Below are 24740 nucleotides of genomic sequence, written 5' to 3' on the forward strand. Positions count from 1 at the left end.
AAGCACGCAGGCCGGCCCAGGGAGCCCAGCGCGCGGCAGGCAAGCAGGGGCGAAAAACCTGTACACAGCGCCTCCAGGAAAAGTGCCACTAGACCTTAGGGGTCTAGCCGGTGTGTATCTTATGAGTAATAAATCATTGCTGTTTGCACTTTATCGCCAATGCTCTTTTAACATTGTCTCTATGGTCCTTCAGCTTCCTTTTTTCTTCTTTGCTCAAATTTTCAACCATGTAATGGTCAAACAGCTGCTTCTCACTGTTGAGACAAAATGTTATAAAGTGATTAATAAATAATTTAAGAAACTCACATGCATCAGTGGTTGCAAACTGTCATGGAAATTGTATTAGCACTCTCCAGCTTACCTCAAGTCATACTGTGGTCCAAATGTATACATTTCCATGGCTTTCTTATTGGAAACACAGTCCACAGATAATTAAAAAAACAAGAATTAGACATAAATAGACATAAATAGGGGGGATTTAAATAAAAATAGAATAGAAATACATTAACTGTACATAGCTCATAACTGTATATAATTATCTTTGTTTTGTCACTATTTGCACTTCTGGTTATATGCCAAACTGCATTTTGTTGTTGGTACTTGTACTCAGCAATGACAATAAAGTTGAATTATCACCTTCAATAACACATCCTGGTACAACTCCCTCACTGTCAAACACAAAACCAAACTCTCCCGTATAGTCAATCAGGCAAGTAAAATCATCGGCTCACCTCAAACTCCCCTGTCTGAAATCTACAACCGGTCACTAATCAGGAAAGCCACACAAATCACACAGGACCCCTCTCACCCCCTCCACCAATCATTTCAGCCACTTCCATCAGGCCGCCGTTATAGAACTCCACTGGCCCGGAAAAACACAGATAAAAAATCATTCATTCCCACTGCAACCACCGCCCTGAACATTTAAAAAATAGGAAGCACACTGTTTTTCTTTTAAACCACAAGATTTTAGCATTTTAGCTTTTAAATCATAATACCGTTTTTCTTACTATTATTTTTAAATAACTAGACTTTTTAAATAGGCACTACATTTTATAAACACTGCTATATCTGTCTGTTTTTATTGTATGTATGTGACCTATGTGTGTTTTTAATGTGGATACCGTATTCATGAACTGCACAAAGCCTGTCAAAGGAGAATTTCTGTCACTCTGTGACAGACAATAAAGCAATCTTGAATATTGAATCTAATCTCATATCTGATAACACTAAACCACATAGGATTACCCAGTTAGCCAAGCCTGATTTATGAACAAAACTACGTGCGAAACAGCCAAATGCGTAACACATCCAACAACCTAAATAATAAATACATATATGAAAACTATAACGTTCATTAATCATATACATATATGTATAACTATATGTTCATTAATCATATTTCGAAATTCTCACCTGAGCTGTATTTGCCACTGTCCTTTAAAATCTCGCGGTCCTCTAAAGTCCTTTAAAATCTCGAGGTTTCTCGCGGTTACTTATGTGATGACGCGCTCGAACCAAATATGGTCTTCAATAGTCCGGGTGTCGACACCCTGCGGATGCAGCTGGACCCTTCTCTCTTAAGGCCCAGACCAAAGTGATTTACTCGTTAGGGCTTCAATGAGTCAGGTGAATATAATTCCAGTGTTGAACTATATATTCTGAAGTAACTCCAAGCCTTCTAAAGTATCCAACTGCGGTGGCTGTTGTGTCTGGTGTTAAAAACCATGGGTTCCTCTAAACAGATGTCCAATGATGTCAGAATCAAGATAGTTCACTTTTAGGTAGGCTCCATAGGTATTGAAAAGGTCTCCCTCCCCTGACGTGGTGGAGGCCTTAACAACCTTCTATCAAGGTGCTATCTATTCAATTAGCCTACCTGACTATATAATGGCTTTCTTGCACTGTTTGTATGTATTTACTACGGCCGAAACCGTTGTCCTATTAAACATTTTCTTTTGCATCTGGAACCTGAGTGTGCGGCTTCTATTTCTTTCAAAAGGCTAATCCTAAAGCCTATAGGCGATCACTTTGCATACTGGTGCACGTTAGCATAGGCTCCTGCTAGATTGTAGTGCAGGTTTGGATGAATTGGGATTGACATACCAACAAATATATGAAACACTCCTGATCAGAGCTGTTTATCGGGTCCGGACAGGTGGATCAGCTGTAGGCCTTGGGTCATTTACAACATTCACAATGTTTTTTTTCCTAGCTCAAAGCTAACTAGATATCAGGCAAAGACAGCAACACACGGTTTAACTAATCACCATGCCTTACTAGCCTAAAGTAGTTACCTTCATTTAGACACTGACATTCTAGTGCCGTTGCAAGTGGCCCCATAAGTTTACAAACTCACTCATGTAAAAAGACACCACACAATGATCCAAACACCTTTTCAATGTTTAATGGGTTATCACTGAGCTCTATTGTAGCAATATCAAACATGCGGTCTGGATGTAAGCGCCTTTAGATACAAAGTGGACAAGGCAGTATAAATAATACAATGTGCACTGTATGTCATCATGGAAAATATATACTGTGTATATTTATTTATATATGTATAAAACGTGCTTTTCAGAAACTTCTTGGATAAAGGAGGGCACTACAAAGCACACCACTACTCTCCACCTGTAACATATGAGCTAGATACACACCACGTGCCCAAGAGGAATTCTTTACAAAAATATCAGAGCATGACATTCAAAAAGCATTACATGTTACCGTTCACTGCTTCAGCTTGTGGGAGATATTTGCAGATTTTTAAAACGTTCTTTTTAACAAAAACATTTGTAAACTTTACCCTCTTGTTACCAGGAATAATATTTAAAAATACACATTCTTACTACAGGTGGATTTACCAAAGGCATGAAGGCAACAGCACTTACATAGTTACCTTAAATGGATGGTTCAGCCTATTTTCATGTTTGGGTGAATATCCTCACAGACCAGTAGTGAAATAATCTCTGGTATTGCGTTCTCTGCTGTGCTACTCCCAGCAAAAGCTAATAGTCAACAGCGGTTTCTCAGATAGACAGGATTCCAAGGTACCGAACATTAGCATGGTCTGATTTGAGCCAAAATGCTGTCAGAGAAACTAAACTATGTTTAGTAGCATGTTATGCTTAAAAATGATTTATTGAAGTAACTATTTTATTTTCAATAGTATGCACAGTCTCTATAATCTATTTGCTGAGAACTGGAACAAATGTCAAAAAGCATGTGCAGGGTTGTCTAGTATATAGTGGCTACTAAACATTGTTTGAATATCACATTTCTGATGAGATTTATAGCAGGTAATTCAGACAAAGCTAAATTCCTTGGAATCCCATCTATTGGAGAGGCCACTGCTTTCCTGTTAGCTTTTGCTGGGGTTAGGGTTAGGCTAGCTACCAACGGAACACTGGAGAAGACTGGCCTATGAGGATAATTCAGGGTAAGATGATATTTCACCTCAACATGAAGGCTACGCCATACGTTTAAGGGCAAAACGAAACGCATGAAAGGTCCAAATCTACTTCAACATGTTTTAAGTCATTCAATGCTTGTGTTCTATCATTGGTTTGCCCAGACGTAAATTCATACCATAAAGGAGTCAAGCTGTTCTATTGGTTCCCCCTCTTGCATTCAAGCTGGCTGTAGTAAACATACTTCCCTCTAATAACCATCATGCTGTGTGGTAAGTAAATACAAGTTATTGCCAGAGTGAAGAGCTATCAGACCTATATGAGCAACTTCCCCTGGTGACACATACCAGTGTACAGTACTATTCTTCTCTTGTGGGTGTAGTGTTCTGTACTAGATACTTCAGATGCATTGTAATCATTCACTGTATAATACCAAAAATAAAACTATTCACCTTGGCCACAAGCATTCAGGATGGCAGAGGAGCTCAATCCTCTCCACTTTTGCCAGTCCGGTTCTTCTGGTAAGTGTAAAAGGTAAGTGCTTCAGTCCTCCTCGCCCCCCTGCCATTATGAGAGCTCTGTGTTCTGTGGCGAGGGAACTTCAGGAGCCTCCAGGCCCAATATCAAACCCTAGACACCCTCCTTCACCTTAAGGAGTCTGGGGAGAGGGTGCATCACATAAGCACAGACTACAGGTACATGAGCTGGTTGGCACGTCATCTGTCGATGGACTAGCAGTGTTGAATGACTGGCATAACTCACATTTCGACACAGGACAAAAAGACTACGACTCTAAAAAGGCAGAAGCGGGATAGAGAGAGAAGTCCTCTGGGAGAAGCGTGAAGGAGGATCCTATGTGTGCATTCGTTTTTTGGGATATGCTGAGTGGAACATTGTTTATCATCAGTCCTTTTTGATTGCGTGACAGGAGGAAGCACCCACCACCTTGAAGCTGCACCACACCTCCCCAGTAAGGTTAACTGGAAAAAACAGACAGAGATGAGGGAAGAGTTAGTTTCTCCATAGTGTCAAATAAGTGTCCCAAAGTGCATAACACAGTCCTACATGTCAGAATACCAGTCATAAGGCAGGGCTTGACATTAAGCTTTTTCAGGTACTTAAGTGAACTTGTCTTTTACTTGTCTGAGAGCTCAAGTTACTTGTCCAAATATGACGATGCGCGTGTGTGTGTGTCTGTCTACTAACACACTACAACCCAGTAATACCTTACATTACAATTCCAACAATTACTGTGGATCTACGTGCACGCCAGAGAACGTGATCCTGCCAGCATTAATGTTTTGATTCAAAGGCATGATGCCAGATTCTCTAGGCATGACAACATGTCCGCACTCCCCTACTCAGTGGACATAGATTGTTTGACAAGGCAGCTACATTGACAAGGCAGCTACATTGACAAGGCAGCCACATTGACAAGGCAGCAGACATTGACAAGGCAGCATACATTGACAAGGCAGCATACATTGACAAGGCAGCAGACATTGACAAGGCAGCTCCATTGACAAGGCAGCAGACATTGACAAGGCAGCAGACATTGACAAGGCAGCATACATTGACAAGGCAGCTACATTGACATGGCAGCTACATTGACAAGGCAGCATACATTGACAAGGCAGCATACATTGACAAGGCAGCTACATCGACAAGGCAGCTGACATTGACATGGCAGCAGACATTGACAAGGCAGCATACATTGACAAGGCAGCTACATTGACAAGGCAGCTACATTGACAAGGCAGCTACATTGACATGGCAGCTACATTGACAAGGCAGCTACAATGACAAGGCAGCACACATTGACAAGGCAGCAGATATTGACAAGGCAGCAGATATTGACAAGGCAGCTACATTGACAAGGCAGCTACATTGACAAGGCAGCATACATTGACATGGCAGCTACATTGACAAGGCAGCTACATAGGTCATTAATACATTTATTACTTTTTCGATCAGACATTATTTTTTTGCGGATATTATTAATACATTGATTTATTGATTTTTCTCTTTGTTTTGACTTGTCTGTCGGACAACTACAGGAGGAAGTCCACTTGTCCGAACATAAAATATACTTGTCCCGGACAAGTGGACAAGTCTTAATGTCAAGCCCTGCATAAGGGTAATAAAAGTGTATGACAACTAAACGCATTACCTCTTAGAGTTACACCAAGACAAGACAGTACATATTTGAAGGCTAATTCAGCATTTAGATGGGGTTCAGAATGAAATGGAGGATTAACAATTCGGTTGTTAAGTCTGACGTCAAACGTGACGTTTTGCAATTTCCGGGTCCAAACCAGAAATTCCCTGCACCAGAGTACCAGTGTACTACAGCGGTAGAATGACAGTTCAATCGTTTTTTAGACTGGGATCTATTCATAAAACAAGGGACACAGCAGCACTTTCCCGTTTTTCCCCATATTTGTCAGCGTCTTTGAGCCTCGGAAAAGCGCTATATAAATATAATGAATTATTATTATTACTGGCATTTCGAAGAGAGCGTCTCAGCCAACTTTGGACGTCACGACTTAACCGAATAACACATTTCCTGCATGTTAAGCAGAAGGTTAGCCAGGAGTCATTGGTGGGAGGCACACATCTGACTTGGGAGACGAGTCAGAGAACATGATCACTGAGCTACAAATCGCCTTTCATTATCGACAACTAGCCATTAAGTCATACCGACTGAAGCAGAATTGGCTAGGTGCACGATCTCCACTACTTCCTGAAAGGCACCTTGCATGAACATACCCTTTTTCACTCTATTGGTTTAATTGATTAATCAGCTGTGCACTGTGTGTTCCAAATGTTTACCGCACAGCTGATTAATCAATTAACCAATAGAGTGAGACAGGATATGTTCATGCAAGGTGCCTTTCAGGAAGTAGTGGAGATCGTGCACCTAGCCTATAGCAGATGTGCTCAGGTCGATCTTCTCGACCACCAAAATTGCCTGTTCCGCCTCATGCGACTGCCTCTCCACAGACAACCAAGAAACAGACTACTTCCACAAATCCGTACAAACACAGGCGCACTCACAGCCATCCAGAACCACGCCTCACAACCAGCCCTGGGTGTTGAATGTTTTATTGCAAAACGTCACAGTAAATACAAACCATATTATGAACATTCTCTTTTACATAAAAAAATGACTAGTCAAAGTGAAACACACGCGCACATGCACACACACATACACATGCACAGTAGACACTCACACACGGACAGAATAGGGTCATGAAAGTCGTGATTTGTGTCCACTGTTGGGAGTCCTATGTCATGGTGGGGGGCTGAGGTCAGAGGGACAGAGGTCCCAGGGGGGTCAGGAGGAGGCTGATATGAAAGACGTATAGCATTATTATTATTATTATTATTATTATTTTCAGTACAGACATTGACCTTGTGACGCACACGCACGTGTGCGCAATAGCTGCGCTACTTCTAACTCGCGCCGTCTTTCACACTTTTTATGTATCTCCAGTGAGGAATGCAGCACACTCTTAAAGGAGAGGTTTCTCAGGGTTGCAAATAGACGGTGAGGGAATGAGAGATCAGCCAGTTAAATCCAAGTTAAATCCAAGTAGACAATCATTTCTCGGGTCCCTAATCATGTGACGCCCGACACGTTCAACATTAACGGGAACAGGACATAGTTTATCTTTAATGAACACATTTGGAATTAAATGTGAAAAAGGAGGAGCATGTGTCATGGAGGAAGTGAGAGTCTCTGATGTTGACCGTAGCATGGAGCAGGTTAGACACATGGAAGAATAGGCTCCATGCTGTCTCTATTATCCGATGTGGGACATGTTCTCCATGCTATGGACAATAACCTGAGAAAAAAAGGAGCTTGTCATGTAGCATGGGGATATTGTTCAAATATCTAATTTGGAATGGAGCGTGGAGGAATAAAGACCATGATATGCTATATCCATCCACAGAATACTGAATAACCAAATACTACATTGAATTTAGATTACACCTTTTTTCACCAAGAGGTCTGACTTTCAGAGTTGAAGTCAATTCAAATTCAATTCATGTGAAGTGAAGCATTTCTCTCGAAATGAATTCAAATGTTAAGTAGATGTGGTTCCAGTCCTACCTTTCCTACAGGAAACAGTTTGTCACCATCAACGGCTCCAGTTCCTCCCCAGCCCCAGTCAACCAAGGCATGCCTCAAGCCTCTGTGCTTGGACCCCTCCTCTTCACTATCTACATGCTTCCCCTCTCGGCCAGATCATCCGCCACCAGGGCCTAAACTTCCACTGCAATGCCGATGACACGCAAATGTATCTCAGCACAACACCATCCTCTCAGCTCCCCCCTCAATCTTGTCAACTGCCTGCTTGAAATAAAAACATGGATGTCATCTAACCTACTCAAACTCAACAGTAAGAAAACAGAGCTCATGGTTGTGGCACCCAAGGCGCTGCTCCGGAAGGTTGGTGACTTTCTCCTCCAGGTCGACGGCTGCTCCATCTCCCCATCCCCCAAAGTCCGCAACCTAGGTGTCATCCTTGACTGCACCTTCTCCTTCCAGTCACACATCAGATCCATCACCAAATCTGCCTTCTTCCACCTCAAAAACATTGCTAGACTCCGATCATCCAACTCTGTGGCCGAAACCCTCGTCCACGCCTTCGTCACCTCCCGCCTGGACTATTGCAACAGAGTCCTGTTTGGGGTACCCAGCAAAGCCCTGGACAGGCTCCAGTTTGTGCAGAACTCAGCTGCCAGGGTAGAGCAGTACATTACCCCACCCTCATCCACCTCCGCTGGTCCCGGTCAAGTCACGCATCCTTTACAAAATCCTCCTCCTCACCTACAAATCCCTCCATGCTCACGCCCCCTAGTATCTGTCTGACCTTCTCCGCCAATATACCCCATCCTGGTACCTGCAGTCCTCAGACATGGGTCTGCTCTCCACCCCCCCGCGGATCACTGTGGGGAACTCTCTCCCCACAGTGATCCGCAACGCCCCCCCCCCCCCACCACCCTGGACACCTTCAAATCTGCCCTCAAAACCCATCTGTTCACCTTTGGCCCCTAGTTTAGTTTTTGGCATTGTGTTCTGTTTTTGACTGTCTTTCTGTAAATGTGTTCCTTGAAAGGTGCTATATAAATCCAAGATATTATTATTATTATTATTATTATTATTATTATTATTATTATTATTATTATGAAATGCATTGTGGGTAAAGTGTTATTTGGAGTACCTCAGCCCCGGCCCTTGTCCTCCACGTGTCTCTGTAACTGACCTGGTCTTGTTGGGAGGCAGCAGCTGTCTGCTGGGCCGTCTCTGGGACTGGCTGGGCTGGAGCTTCATGGAGGCCCGGGGTGAGGAGCGCTGTGAGAAGTGCTCAGGCGCCGGCGGCTTCTTGGGGATCTTCTTGACCAGCCGGCTGACCCACTTCTGCTGCTCCTCTTGTGTCAGGGCCAGCAGGAGCAGGTTCTTGGCAGTAGACACGTCATAGTTCACTGCAGGGAGAGAGAAGGACCAAAGGGACAATCTGTAAGATTTCAAGTGGTTGGATGGTGAATTTTAAAGGAATGCATGTCGTTTTTTTGCATGTCGCTGTCCTCTTTGGCCACACTGAAAATGTTAAAATATACATATGCTGCGTTTGCTAATAGCAGCAAACGTGTAGATCTTTCTAAACAAACAAAACGTTAAATGGCTAACAGTAGCTAAAAGCTGTTGTTCCTAATTATGTGGACATCTGTGGGCATTAAAACGTAGCAAGCCCTGAGTGTGTCTGATCACCACCAGGTCGCCATGACAGGAATGATGTGAGGGGAAATGGGATGAGGTGAAACTCCAAGGTTAGCTTAACACTCGAACAGCCGTGCCGATTTTACCTACTATTAGAGCCGCCTCCCTCTTTACAATGGTAATCTGCTACTTACACACAAAGACCACTAGAGGGCACTTCTTGTAAATTAGCCTGCCTTCTACACAGAAAAACTGGAAAATAGCTTTATACTAGCTTATCCTGATGTGATTTCGAAAATGTAAGCACACATATCTAGGAAATGAAAGGACGGTCCTGAAATGTGATCGAGTGCAAAGGTATAAAACATGTTTTACTCACAGGGTCACCATGACCCCACCGTGGCTGCTCTAGTGTTAATAGAACTGAAGCAGTGTGACCAGAGATGTTGTCACTAATACAAGTCTTGTGTGAGAACAAGGCATACTTGAATAATGTATTTTATCTGATTACAATGTGGGTAAAGGAGGCGGGTAGGGAACGCATCAAATGGCAGGTGTAGACATTCAACAGGGGTGCAAACTGGTGATGGCCCAAAAAGGTGACACATTTTCTTTTTGCCGCTAACCCTAGGGGGGGAATAGCGCTAGCACTAATGGTGTTAAATAGATATCGCTAGCACTAACAGTGGTCTAACAATGATGCATGTGTAAGTAGCGGCAGCCCTGACCGAATTACTTCGAAAACAGTTTACCGTGACTGTGTTCTCTATGTTGTCTGGAATTGTACCTAGCTCCCTGAAACTGAAAGTTATTTCAACAGCAGCAGAGTTTAGCAGACAGGGAGATTAGTTAGCTCGCGCATCATGTGACTTGGATGACACTTAGGGCCAATCCCAATTCACCCCTACCCCTTCGTTTTCACCCCTATGGCTTGATTTGCGCGTTCACGTTTAGGGGTAGGGCTATCCCAATTCATATTTCATCGAGCCATGGCTTCATTTCGAGGGCTAACTATGACTTCGTTTCGAGCGATTCCAGGACCAGACTAGCTTTGAAGCCATAGGGGTACGCTACCCCTTGATTCCAGGATGCATTGCGAATCATCTACAGAAATGTTATGTCGCTCTATTCAATGCGGAAATGTCATTTTACTTTCTCTGTAATTACTTATTAATAAAGATTTGAAAAAGTATGATAACCATGTTATTATGTTACCACAGGCCCTGAACACAGCAAAGACCTAGGACCTAGGTTCTGGGCCCTGGACAGTCTGGACGGATTGATGGCAGCTGCTGGACTGAAAAAATCAGGTGTGGTGCTGAGGCACAAATATGTACATTTCAAGCCTGCAAACTGCGACACTTTAAATAAATGTGCAATAACACTATGTGCAATATGACAACCCTAGTCGTCTATCTGTACAGTATAGTATAGTGGATAGTGTACATAGCCTTTATTTATGTAAACCAGCTCCTTCCCTTCTTGTGTTTTTTTTTTTAAGTTTTTTTTTTTCTTTCCTAACACCAGGGGAGCCACCCCTCCTAAATTTCGTTGTTTGGTACCTGTACTGTAGCAATGACAATAAAGACCATTCATTCATTCATTCATTAGTTTAATGTCATTACAATGCATTATAGACCTTTTATTTATAACAAGCATAACCAAAAAAACCGCTTTTATGTCGGTGCTGTGTCTAACGTTACAGTAACGCAACGCTGCATGACAGTCGAGCATTTCAGAGATGTACAATCATAAATCAATTATTACCTGTGGCGTTTGACAGCGGATGATGGTACACATATGTAAAGTTATCTGTCAAACGTTCGGCTGACTTGTACATGATGCGCATTTTTACCTATTTCCATGTAGCGGCACCCGCAATCTAATCCGAGCAGTTGTTATTATGTAATATTATTAATGGGTTGTATCATTCATTTAAATGCATTATCGACCTTTTCTTTATAACAAGCACAACAACAACAAAACGTTATTATCCCGATGTGCTGTGTGTCTAACGTTACAAGCTGATTTGTGCATGACAGCCGCGCATTGACATATTTCCATGTCTGATGTCTAATGTCTAATGTCTGATGTACTAATGTCATTTCAATGCATTATAGACCTTTTCTTTACAACAAGCATAACAAAAAAATCGCTGTTATGCTGAGGTGCCTATGCTTAACATAGAAAGTTCCACAGTCCAGCGCGCTCGGGTTTAGCAGTAGAGGACTGGTAGCCTACCTGATCACTTCCATTAGACTATCAAAGCAGTACACCGGAGCACTCATATCTGCGCGTTTATCACAGGGTGACAGTCACCCTGTTCCTCTGCCCGGCGTCAGTCCAATGGAATCGTCAAGCACAGCCTTCCCCATATAAATACATCGGTGCGCGATTACAGAGATGTACAATCATGTTTATTTAAAAATAAATTGTGGTGTTTGACAGCGGATGATGGTAGACATATTTAATGTAAAGTTATCTATCCACAGGCTGATATGTGCATGATAGGCGCGAATCCCCCCCCCCCCCCCCCCCTACCCCCTTGGTGGTATATGACGCTATCTGTATTGCGGCACTTATTATACCAAAACAACTCGCAATCTAATCCGAGCAGTTGTTATTAGGTAATATTATTAATGGGTTGTATCATTCATTTAAATGCATTATAGACCTTTTCTTTATAACAAGCACAACAACAACAAAACGTTATTATGCCGATGTGCTGTGTGTCTAACGTTACAAGCTGATTTGTGCATGACAGCCGCGCATTGACATATTTCCATGTCTAATGGCATATGACACGCGAAATGTAACTACAGTTAAGGATACGCGTAAAGGATGATGATCGATCACCGTTCGACTCTACTGAGAAATGTTTCCGCCTATTTGTCATCTCTCCTTCACGGGCAAATGTGGCCGCAACCCCAAGAGATTCTCTTACCTACGTTTTTGACCACGACTATGATGGATTGATTTTTGGATTCTTGACGACGAATTGTTCTGAGAAAGGCGCTTGGTAACGTGATTTTTGGACAACGCTTTATGACTACTGATGGACTCGTGTGTATGTGGTGGCTGAGGATTGAGTCACGGGTATCTTTGGAGGAACATCGTGCGCTGACAGATCTGGTTAATACTCTGTGTTTTGGTTGGAGTCATTCATTGTCATTATTGCGATGTCCACAAAAAAGACATCGTTGACGGAAGAGACTAAAAAAGGAAAGTCTAAACACTACAGTGTGTTGATAACAAACGAAAAAAGATGCTTATAGCACACGCAACAGAAATAAACACAGCTGAAGAAGGCATTGCGAGATGTGAGAATTCGCCGGCAACATAACGCGTCACCCGTACCGCGTCTATTTAAACCACTGCTGATGACGTAGCCGCCGTGAAGGGCCGTCCCAATTCATAGGGGTAGATTTCAAGGGGTATGGCTTGTGGCTCTGTTCGAAGGCCTTGGCTTCGAATCGAGTCACACTCGAAAACGAGCCATAGGGGTAGAGAAGGGAATCGGGATTGGCCCTTAGACACCCCCCCCCCCTCAATTTCTTTTTTTGCAGATCTACACAATTAACATGGATTACATATTTTGAGATAAAAACAGCTAATTTAGCAGAAAGGTGACAAGTTTGCACCCCTGTTCAAGTTTATGAATGGAATGTATCATTATGATCAGATGACAGAAGAGCGACGTGCAAAAGGAGCCAGACAGAGTCAAACTTAAACATTGCCTGGACCTGTTCTCAGTCATATTTACTTTCTCTTGTCAAAGATGCAAGAAATACAAATTGGCCCCCAACAGTGAGGTATACAGCCTTGGATTCAGTCCAATGGCTTTTGATCACTGTAAGCGGTTGTTAAGTATAACCGCATTCACTATAACCAAAGGAGACGAACTGCTACAGTCGACTAACGTTTATACTCCTTCATCCTTGAGGAGTGGCGCAGGTTAGTCATTTCTACCGACAGAAGGATCTCTCTTTCCAAACTTCCTTCACTGCTCTTGACTTCGCCTAGTGGCGGCCTGCGGTATCTGCCAGCAACATTCAGGCTACAAGTCTTCTTTGGTCAGCAGAAACTATTCCCCAGAACATAATCATTTGGAGACTGGGTAGGTCCCATCAATCTCTCGATTGAGATTCTGGGGTATTAATAAGTAAACGCTGAGGACGGGAAGTTGTCAGCAAGTTTCCACGCCCCCCAAATGTTTATCTGAGCTGCTCGTGATGCCCCTCCCTCCCTCCCCCCCCCCCCCCCTGCCCTGCTCTCTGTTTAAAAGTGCAGCTCAGGTAATTGACATTGGCCTAACCAAAGTTCTGCCCACCAACTAACCCCACCACCCCCCACTTACCTCTGCAGGGCGCGATGATCTCCTCCTTCTTGTCCATGTGGTCTTTATGACACTTGATATGGCAGCGCCGGCACTCCAGGGCAGGCGGGGGCTTGAACATGTTCCAGAGGGGCTTGGTGCAGGCCTCGCAGTTGGTGGGGAAGTGGTAGAGCGTGGGAATGAACTCGTGACCCTTGTGGCAGATGTAGCCCGACTTCTCGCCGATGGTCAGCGGCTCCACTGGGAACTCTGGCTCTTTTTTGCTCTCGCCTTCGTTGGCGTAGAGGATCTGGAGAGGGAGAGGGTTAGGGTTAGAGGATCTAGAGAGGGAGAGGGTTAGGGTTAGAGGATCTGCAGAGGGAGAGGGTCACCATCACTGTTCTGTGGCTGTGTGGGCTGAGATGTAGCATGTAGCACCAACCATAGACGGGCTACAATAACTGATGCTTGCCTGGTTCATGTGAACAGTAATACTACTGGGGCGACTAGGTAAACGCGCTGCTCTCATGAAACATGTGGTTCTTCACAGGTCTGCTGGCCTGATGAACGTGAGCAGTTACTGTGTTGCTCCCCTGACACAGAGCAGTGGACGGGTACATATGGGCAATGTATTTATTATGACACATAACCGAGACCCCTGACTGTTGTTCCAGACATGAACTGGATCCTAAGTATACATTTTGGACCTGGGACCAGTTGTTCAAAACTTTTAATCTGCTATCCAGGACCAGATCGATTATCGGCTGATTTCCCCTATAAAACTAAAAATCAGCCAGGTAGATCTGATCACACAAATCCTCCCACACAGATCACGTTGTGGTGGAAGTAAATAGAACTGGGTGTAAAACAGAGTCTGTAAACAGCAGAGTTTGTTTTGCAGTTATTCTCCTAGGAGCAAAACCAAATCTATACGTTATATATATATATAGGCTATTGTCATTCTAGCACTAATCAAATGAGCTATAATGCATTATCAATGAAAAATAACAAATAAGATGCAGAGAGACAGACTGAGGGTGAGGGTGACAGGAATGACCTGGAATATCCTGGGGATCTCTTTGGCGTCAGCGCGGTACACGTCTGTCTGGGTGACAGGCCGCACATGGAACAGTTTGCTGCAAGAAGATAAAAACGTTTAAATAAAATGTGTTTAAAAATGTGGGTACATAGCTTTTTTTATGGATTGGAATGTAGCAATTTCTTAAGCCGAGTTAATAACCAATGACTGGTCTAAATTACAAACATTCTAATGAATAACTTGATTCTAATGAATTGTTGATGTGTTGAATACTTATTTCCCGCACTGTACACCAGCCATTTGCTTAAGTTAAAAAAGTTAAACTGTACACACAATTGGTTCTTCTTCTTTCAATTGGTTCTCCTTTATGTAAATGCTTCAGTTAAGTCCCCAAACAAATCTGTCGCTTCTTATGCTACACCATGCAAACCACATTCCAAACAAATATTATGCACAAAAGTGTTCAACATGGATGTAAATCAGAACGAGTTTGTCCCAGCTGTGTGTGTGTGTGTGTGTGTGTGTGTGTGTGTGTGTGTGTGTGTGTGTGTGTGTGAACTAGAGAATTAGCGAATTGGCCGAATCTCCATTCAGATAAACAAAACTGAAATTGAGTGGCTGTTTCTCTACTTTGCAGGTTGTTGCTGTAATGCTCTTCAAGTTAACTTATCAAAATACATCTTTACAAGGTCCTTTGAAGACCCTTTTAATGGGCTTCCACACAGAACACGTTACTCACTCGATATCCAGCACCATGTAGGGGTTGGACAGCTCTTTGTCTTGCTCACTGTTATAAAAAAGAATCTTCTTGCTGCTCACTACCACATACTGTAAAAAGACAAGAAAATGCAATTCACTCAGAATTATGTTTCTCAGACATTTTCAGATCTCAAGTTACGCATCAACAGAAGCCATTTACACTGTCAAGTAGCGATGTAACGATACACTCAACTCACGATTCGATACAATTCCCGCTACGATTTCTTTTACAAAATTAGATTGCAGACAAATTATGACTGAAAAAGATTTTAATAAATGTATTTCTCAGACAAAAACTACAAAATACTGTATTTCTTAAAGAATCCCTTTTTATTCCTGAGGTAGGGTATAACGTTTCTCACTAGCTGCAGACACAGGCCAGGGAGCGCTCCTTCTGCAGAGCGCACTGTGCTCGCCCCATACTGGCTCTCTGGGTTTTGCCTTTTGGGTGGTTTGGTAACCCTAGATGATCTTTGTGACATTTTACACATGACATTTCACATACGTACACAAACTCCCAAAAGTATAAAAGCACCACTTGTAAAACACCACTAGAACATGCTCACTCGTAATGCCGCTTCTCTCTTCAAATCGCCGCAGCTCTCCTTGAGCTTCGTACTCTGAGTAATAAACCCTATATGGGTAGAAGGCGGAATTTCTTCCATAGCACATATAGTTTAGGAATTACGGTAATGAGAATGTGTGCTTTTAACAGATTTTTAAGGGTTAAAAGAGTATTGCGATTGTTTTTTTAATTTCACCGATTTGAAACGTCTCACATTTGTAGCGATATTAAACTGTCTGGCGATGCATCGTTCCATCCCATCCATTTATCATCATGTGTAGAATTGTATGGAATGTGTGTAGGGGCTTTAAAATGTTAACTCTTTTGTGGGGGAGGACACCCAGACTACAGTGAAAAAAAAAAATAGCTTCCGCAAATGTGAAACTCCCGCCAGGCCTGTGGCAGCGGAGCTGAAACAGCTTTATAGGTTTCAGGTAAACACGGCTGATGTTTAAATCAGCATCTTCATTAAAGCCATTTTTTCCAGAAAATGAAATGGATAAAATAATTAAACAGTTATAATAATATATATATACCGGTATTATACTAATTAATCACAATAAAAGTCGACATGGCCTAATTTAGTGGGTTCCTTCCAAGTGTACATGGGACCCTGGGTGTCATTGTGATGCGATCTTTCTAAACCACCACCTCTTGTTGTGAGGGGGGAACCCTCTCCAGAAGGAACATCTTCTCACAGATCTCCGGGGGGTTTGGCTCAGCACGTTAACTAACGGTCAGTTACAAGTATTTTGTGTGTTAAATGTGAACTCCTAAAACAAAGTGTTAGTGAATATGGAACTGTGTCAAACATGTTCTATGTACCTTTCTCTCCCATCCAAACTTCTTGGTGTTGTTCCTGACAGGCAGTGACAGCCATCCCTCCAGCCTGGTTTCTAGGAGGAAAAGGAGAGACACATTTAAACAGCAGGGTAACATTGGACAATATGCAGGGCAGTACCTGAATGGGGGGGGGGGGTTGTCTTGTCTTTGAGCTGGGGAGAGGTTAAAGAAAAGATCAATGAATGAACCATAGCAATTGTCCAAATGAGCCACAGTTAGACAGCATGATCCAGAGTTAGCAACACCACTAATGAAAATAGCCCTCAAATATCTGTTATTTTTATGTAACGGTTTGACAATCTTTAAATTCCTATGGAAATCCCATGTTCTTCTGTTACTGATGTGACAAACGCACAGATTAGCCGTAAACGCTGTGGAAGAGCCATGTTCAGATAGGGGTTCACACACACGGAAAATCAGTTGGTTAGAAAACCTGCCTCAGAGGTTAGAAAACCTGCCTCTCTAACCTGTAGGCTACCTGCCTCTCTAACCTCTAGGCTACCTGCCTCTCTAACCTCTAGACTACCTGCCTCTCTAACCTCTAGACTACCTGCCTCTCTAACCTCTAGACTACCTGCCTCTCTAACCTCTAGACTACCTGCCTCTCTAACCTCTAGGCTACCTCTCTAACCTCGAGTCTAGACTACCTCAGGGTTGCCACGCTTGCCTTGAAATAATTTTCCATACCACCTCTTGATTTTCCAGGTACCATGTTTTGTGATGATATCTAGACCGTTAAAACTTTCCGCCCCCGCCCGTCCACCACACCGGCCCACCCCCACCCCCAGAGGACACCTGACTACTTACTTGATTTAAAAGATGTGCCGTCTAGATGTGCAGTCTAGTCTAGATGTGCGATCAGCTCTTAAATGCTTAGAGATAGTTCGCTGTCTAACCAGTGTTTTGATTGCTCAGTGTAGATGTATTAAACTAGAACTAATTTCCAGCCTAGAACACCACTGGGCTGAAAAACTTGGTTCCCTAAAATATATATATATTTATTTATATATTTATAAATATAGGTGATGGTGGTGATTCCAATTCATCAGAGCAGTCATACGTCATCTCCCTGTCATCAGAACGATCACGCCCCCTTTTGGGTGGCAGAATTGTTAGAGGTTTGACTTGCGGTCAATGCAAATGTATGGTCTTTGCTACTTTTATACGTTAAAATAAGAAAACAGTATTGCTTTTTAGCAATTAGGAGCCCAAATCAGATGGCCAGTCAGGCAAACAATTATATAGTGTCGTTGCCGATCAATGATCTACGTCGTTATATATTTTTAAAATCATGAAATAGAGGTTGATGTGTGTCCTTTCAGTCTGCCTCCCATCTATGTGGCTGAACGACCCTAACCCTGAGATGTCATATAACCCTAACCTGCATACAACTACCTCATTGAATCTCCAGATAATGTATTTCTGACATCTATCACTTGCTGTAGTTAAGATACTTTATTTTTCTGTTTTGGTAGACTGTCCAATGTGACACTTGCCCTCCTCCACCGGCCCTAGTTTTGGATCTAGCTTGCTGTTCATTATTTTGATAATAACTCATAGCTAGCTAGCTATAACATCTTCATATAATTTTTTTTTTATATACACACATACATATACTATATATACCATACAGGCTAAATACTGATCACTTGGCATATGCATCATCTATTAAAGTATCAAAGATCACACATTTGCATTGACCGCCAGTCAAACTTCTACCACTTCCTGAGTAAATCCAACGTTCCTACGCTGAGATATGACCGTTTTAGCACATCAATGTTTGTTTGCAACAATGAACCATGTGCTTGCCAACCAACATTGATAAAGCCACATTTAGAACAGCCACAGACAGTTCCAAGCCAACTACTTAAAGTTGAGAATAAACTTCAATTATTAAATGTTTTAGAAAGCCTATCAAATATTCCAGGACAACACAATTTTTCCATGTAAATTTTCAATTTTGCTCAGTTTCCATGCCTTTTCCAGGTATGGAACAGGGCTCAATAATTTCCATGTTTTCCCTGTTTTCCAGGTAGCGTGGCAACCCTGCTACCTCTCTAACCTCTAGGCTACCTCTCTAACCTCTAGGCTACCTGCCTCTCTAACCTCTAGACTACCTGCCTCTCTAACCTCTAGGCTACCTACCTCTCTAACCTCTAGACTACCTCCCTCTCTAACCTCTAGGCTACCTGCCTCTCTAACCTCTAGACTACCTGCCTCTCTAACCTCTAGACTACCTGCCTCTCTAACCTCTAGGCTACCTGCCTCTCTAACCTCTAGACTACCTGCCTCTCTAACCTCTAGGCTACCTGCCTCTCTAACCTCTAGGCTACCTGCCTCTCTAACCTCTAGACTACCTGCCTCTCTGACCTCTAGACTACCTCTCTAACCTCTAGGCTACCTGCCTCTCTAACCTCTAGACTACCTGCCTCTCTAACCTCTAGGCTACCTCTCTAACCTCTAGACTACCTGCCTCTCTAACCTCTAGACTACCTGCCTCTCTGACCTCTAGGCTACCTCTCTAACCTCTAGACTACCTGCCTCTCTAACCTCTAGACTACCTGCCTCTCTAACCTCTAGGCTACCTCTCTAACCTCTAGACTACCTCTCTAACCTTTAGGCTACCTCTCTAACCTTTAGGCTACCTCTCTAACCTCTAGGCTACCACGGCCGCAGACATTACCTGCGTAGGCGTCGTCCATGTCGAGGTCCGGCCCGCTGCTGATGCTCGCCGCCTCTAAGGAGTGGACGCTGACGGAGTTGAGGAGGCCGCGCAGCTGTTCGATGTCGCTGTCCTTGCTGTCCAGGGCCATCTGCAGCTCGATGCGCAGCTGACTCTCGTCTGCAATTTGCTGCAGACAGAAAGACGGACGAAAAGGACATTCTTTTAGTCATCCATAGTTTTTCCGTCTGCGGCCCCTGTTGACGTTGTTTGTCGGCATGTTATTGATCGCTGGCACGTCGACGGCCGCTGTTGTTGAAACGGTTAGGGTCAGGTGTCGTTGGTTGTGTTGATGACCACATTGCATACCGTCGACCTCCCTCGGAACTTGACGATGCTGTTATTGAAGTGGTTGTGGTTGACGGTTAGTGTGTGGTCGTGGTTGTGTTACTGTTAGTGTAAGGTTGTGGTTGTGACAGTTAGTGTGAGGTGGTGGTTGTGGTTGTGACAGTTGTGGTTTAGCCCTTAGTGTAAGGTTTGTGGTTGTGACAGTTAGTGTGAGGTGGTGGTTGTGGTTGTGACAGTTGTGGTTTAGCCCTTAGTGTAAGGTTGTGGTTGTGACAGTTAGTGTGAGGTGGTGGTTGTGGTTCTGACAGTTGTAGTTTAGCCCTTAGTGTAAGGTGGTGGTTAGGGTTAGGTTGAGGTTTTGGGTGTAGTTTAGCCCTGAGTGTAAGGTGGTGGTTAGGGTTAGTGTAAGGTGGTGGTTAGGGTTAGAGTTAGGGTTAGGGTTGGTGTAAGGTGGTGGTGCTGACCGCCTGCATGTCGTTGATCTCCCTCTGGTACTTGATGATGGTGCTGTTAAGCTTCTCCTTCTCCGACCGCAGCTCCAGCTGCAACTTCCTGTTCTCTTTCTCCTTCCGTCGCACATCCGTGTCGTTACCACGACGACTGCCTCCGCCACGCATCTCTTTCCTGTTCATGATCTCTGCCAGCTTGTTCACAGCCTAAAACACACGTTCGTACACACACACACACACACACACACACTTGTAATGACCCTATAATTAAGAGTACTGAGTGTAATGTAGAAAAAACTTTTGACTAATAAGTTAACTAATATTACAACACAGTCAGGTTAAATCAGGGAAACATGTCTAAACTATCCTTCCCTCCCAGCAGACGTACCTGGGTCTAACCCTCCCAGCAGAGACGTACCTGGGTCTAAAACACCCAGCAGACGTACCTGGGTCTAAAACACCCAGCAGACGTACCTGGGTCTAACCCTCCCAGCAGAGACGTACCTGGGTCTAACCCTCCCAGCAGACGTACCTGGGTCTAACCCTCCCAGCAGACGTACCTGGGTCTAACCCTCCCAGCAGACGTACCTGGGTCTAACCCTCCCAGCAGACGTACCTGGGTCTAACCCTCCCAGCAGACGTACCTGGGTCTAACCCTCCCAGCAGACGTACCTGGGTCTAAAACACCCAGCAGACGTACCTGGGTCTAACCCTCCCAGCAGACGTACCTGGGTCTAACCCTCCCAGCAGACGTACCTGGGTCTAACCCTCCCAGCAGACGTACCTGGGTCTAACCCTCCCAGCAGACGTACCTGGGTCTAACCCTCCCAGCAGACGTACCTGGGTCTAAAACACCCAGCAGACGTACCTGGGTCTAACCCTCCCAGCAGACGTACCTGGGTCTAACCCTCCCAGCAGACGTACCTGGGTCTAACCCTCCCAGCAGAGACGTACCTGGGTCTAACCCTCCCAGCAGACGTACCTGGGTCTAACCCTCCCAGCAGACGTACCTGGGTCTAACCCTCCCAGCAGACGTACCTGGGTCTAAAACACCCAGCAGACGTACCTGGGTCTAACCCTCCCAGCAGACGTACCTGGGTCTAAAACACCCAGCAGACGTACCTGGGTCTAACCCTCCCAGCAGACGTACCTGGGTCTAAAACACCCAGCAGACGTACCTGGGTCTAAAACACCCAGCAGACGTACCTCGGTCTAAAACACCCAGCAGACGTACCTGGGTCTAAAACACCCAGCAGACGTACCTGGGTCTTCAGCGTTCTCTCTGACTGCAGCTGCTTCTCAAACGTGATCTTCATCTGGCTCATCTGCTGCTCGTCGTCCTTCGATGTCTGCAGCTCTGAACACAACAGACCAGACAGCCCTGCTCATGTACAGTTGTAAACAGCCCTGCTCATGTACAGTTGTAAAGTCAAGCCTTTCTTTTCAATACCACAATTGTCCATCTAGTAAAACCAGTCCGTACCCCTGTATCCCAGTACACATGACAATAGTACTTTGGAAAGAAATGCGTCACTAATTGAACTGTAGTTAACTGTGAGAGCAATCACATCGTTGCAGTTCATAGTTATGGAGATGTTCTCTTGCTATCCAAATCCGGGGCGATTAAAACCAAAAAAAGGAAATAAATTGAAATAAGGAACAGTTTACCTTCATGCGTGTCCTTCAGTCTGTTGTTCAGCTCCTCCTTCTCGTTGGCGAGGTTGGCCACGTCACCAGTCAGAGTTCTGTTGGATTCCTCCAACTACATAGGAACATAATCCACCAAATACTCTTTACACTCATAAAGGGCCTTATCATTGAAACATACAAAATGTGAAAATGTCGTTTTCCATTCTGTTCATCAGGTTTTGCCTTCTAGATCTCCAAATCTAAACTAACTCTGTGTGAACGCAGCTCAGCCCCTGTCCACTCACCCCTATCCCCTGTCCACTCACCCCTATCCCTATCCCTATCCCCTGTCCACTCACCCCTATCCCCTGTCCACTCACCCCTATCCCCTGTCCACTCACCCCTATCCCCTGTCCACTCACCCCTATCCCCTGTCCACTCACCCCTATCCCCTGTCCACTCACCCCTATCCCTAGCCCCTGTCCACTCACCCCTATCCCTATCCCCTGTCCACTCACCCCTATCCCTATCCCCTGTCCACTCACCCCTATCCCTATCCCCTGTCCACTCACCCCTATCCCTATCCCCTGTCCACTCACCCCTATCCCTATCCCCTGTCCACTCACCCCTATCCCTAGCCCCTGTCCACTCACCCCTATCCCTATCCCCTGTCCACTCACCCCTATCCCTAGCCCCTGTCCACTCACCCCTATCCCCTGTCCACTCACCCCTATCCCCTGTCCACTCACCCCTATCCCTATCCCCTGTCCACTCACCCCTATCCCCTGTCCACTCACCCCTATCCCTAGCCCCTGTCCACTCACCCCTATCCCTATCCCCTGTCCACTCACCCCTATCCCTATCCCCTGTCCACTCACCCCCATCCCTAGTGCCTGTCCACTCACCCCTATCCCTAGCCCCTGTCCACTCACCCCTATCCCTATCCCCTGTCCACTCACCCCTATCCCTATCCCCTGTCCACTCACCCCCATCCCTAGCCCCTGTCCACTCACCCCTATCCCTATCCCCTGTCCACTCACCCCTATCCCTATCCCCTGTCCACTCACCCCCATCCCTAGCGCCTGTCCACTCACCCCCATCCCTAGCCCCTGTCCACTCACCCCTATCCCCTGTCCACTCACCCCTATCCCTAGCCCCTGTCCACTCACCCCTATCCCTATCCCCTGTCCACTCACCCCCATCCCTAGCGCCTGTCCACTCACCGAGCCGATGGTGACGTCCTTGTCGCCCAGCTCCTGCCTGTGTCGGGCCATCATCTCCTTCAGCTCCAGCTCCTTCATGATCTTCTCCTTCTCCAGGTCAGAGTACTGCTCCTCCGCGATGGACCGGGCCAGCTGCTCCGAGTCCGCCTTGGTCAGCGTGATCTCCAGCTGGGCCGCCAGGGAGTCCCTGTGGGGGTCAAGTGGGTCAACATGGGCCAATCAGATCAGTTGGGGGGATTGGGGGGGATTAAGCTATATACATGTTACGGTACATGTGGGAAAACTAGGGTTAGGGTTAGGTGCTAGGGTGACTTGGTATATGCTGGCATGTCTAACCTTAACCCTAACCCTAGCACCCTAGCACATAACCCTAACGCTAGTTTTCCCACATATACTATAACATACATATCTTAAGTTTTGCAGTTTGGGGACTATTCCATTATGTCCATTGCAGTACGCATGCTACATCGAGCTGACGTAAAGAAAGAGAAAACAAACAACAACTCAACCCCAGACCCACCTCTCCTCCTGCAGCTCCTGGAGTGACTGCTGCATGTCCTTGTACAGCTTGTTCTTCTCCTCACACTCCTCCTTCAGCTCGCGCACCTGCGTCTTATACAGCGTCTGCAACACCACAACCAGGACAACTATCACCTGCGTCTTATACAGCGTCTGCAACACCACGACCAGGACAACTATCACCTGCGTCTTATACAGTGTCTGCAACACCACAACCAGGACAACTATCACCTGCGTCTTATACAGCGTCTGCAACACCACAACCAGGACAACTATCACCTGCGTCTTATACAGCGTCTACAACACCACAACCAGGACAACTATCACCTGCGTCTTATACAGCGTCTGCAACACCACGACCAGGACAACTATCACCTGCGTCTTATACAGCGTCTACAACACCACGACCAGGACAACTATCACCTGCGTCTTATACAGCGTCTGCAACACCACGACCAGGACAACTATCACCTGCGTCTTATACAGCGTCTGCAACACCACAACCAGGACAACTATCACCTGCGTCTTATACAGTGTCTGCAACACCACAACCAGGACAACTATCACCTGCGTCTTATACAGTGTCTACAACACCACAACCAGGACAACTATCACCTGCATCTTATACAGCGTCTGCAACACCACAACCAGGACAACTATCACCTGCGTCTTATACAGCGTCTGCAACACCACAACCAGGACAACTATCACCTGCGTCTTATACAGTGTCTACAACACCACGACCAGGACAACTATCACCTGCGTCTTATACAGCGTCTGCAACACCACGACCAGGACAACTATCAACACACTTACACACTCTCAATAATGTAAAACAAAGCACATTAACACAACATTACTGGCTGAATGCAGAAGCACAGACTCCACATAGACGTCGTGCTGTCTTTACGTTCTTGTTCATATGAGCCATTACAATGTTTAAAGTGTTTAAAGTGAAGTTAGCATTTAAAGGCTCATTCTGGGATTTGTTCTGCCGCTCAATTTCAATTCATGACAAAAGAATATCACTTTTAAATGCCTAATGAGGGTAGGACAACTAGTACAACCTTATTATAACACAAAATAAAAACCCAATGTCTTGATTAAAACTAGAATTCCAGTACCATGTCCTTGCATCCAAAAGCTTTGATTATGAATTCAAGAGTGTCTCGGTCCAATTGTATGTATACCAAAAAAAAAAGTGTGTTGGCAAGCCATGTGGCTGACAAACTAATTAAGGATTAAACTTGAACT

General features: G+C 44.8%; 1 protein-coding gene across 1 annotated transcript in view; it reads right to left on the reverse strand.

The window, feature by feature from the left end:
- The window catches only part of LOC308163770 (rho-associated protein kinase 2-like), a gene marked incomplete at both ends in the record, with an annotated part of 224322 nt that overhangs the window by 161097 nt on the left and 38485 nt on the right, over nucleotides 1–24740 (reverse strand). Inside the window, 11 exons of the mRNA XM_080537957.1 lie at nucleotides 8664–8900; nucleotides 13493–13760; nucleotides 14508–14586; nucleotides 15229–15317; nucleotides 16639–16709; nucleotides 19340–19508; nucleotides 20131–20322; nucleotides 21378–21472; nucleotides 21784–21877; nucleotides 22968–23154; nucleotides 23488–23591. Of these exons, the coding sequence (XP_080394083.1) occupies nucleotides 8664–8900; nucleotides 13493–13760; nucleotides 14508–14586; nucleotides 15229–15317; nucleotides 16639–16709; nucleotides 19340–19508; nucleotides 20131–20322; nucleotides 21378–21472; nucleotides 21784–21877; nucleotides 22968–23154; nucleotides 23488–23591 (1585 nt within the window). The remainder of the gene's footprint in view (nucleotides 1–8663; nucleotides 8901–13492; nucleotides 13761–14507; nucleotides 14587–15228; nucleotides 15318–16638; nucleotides 16710–19339; nucleotides 19509–20130; nucleotides 20323–21377; nucleotides 21473–21783; nucleotides 21878–22967; nucleotides 23155–23487; nucleotides 23592–24740) is intronic.

The sequence above is a fragment of the Nansenia antarctica genome (genome assembly GCF_963989245.1).
Source record: "Nansenia antarctica genome assembly, chromosome: 8".
Taxonomy (NCBI): domain Eukaryota; kingdom Metazoa; phylum Chordata; class Actinopteri; order Argentiniformes; family Microstomatidae; genus Nansenia; species Nansenia antarctica.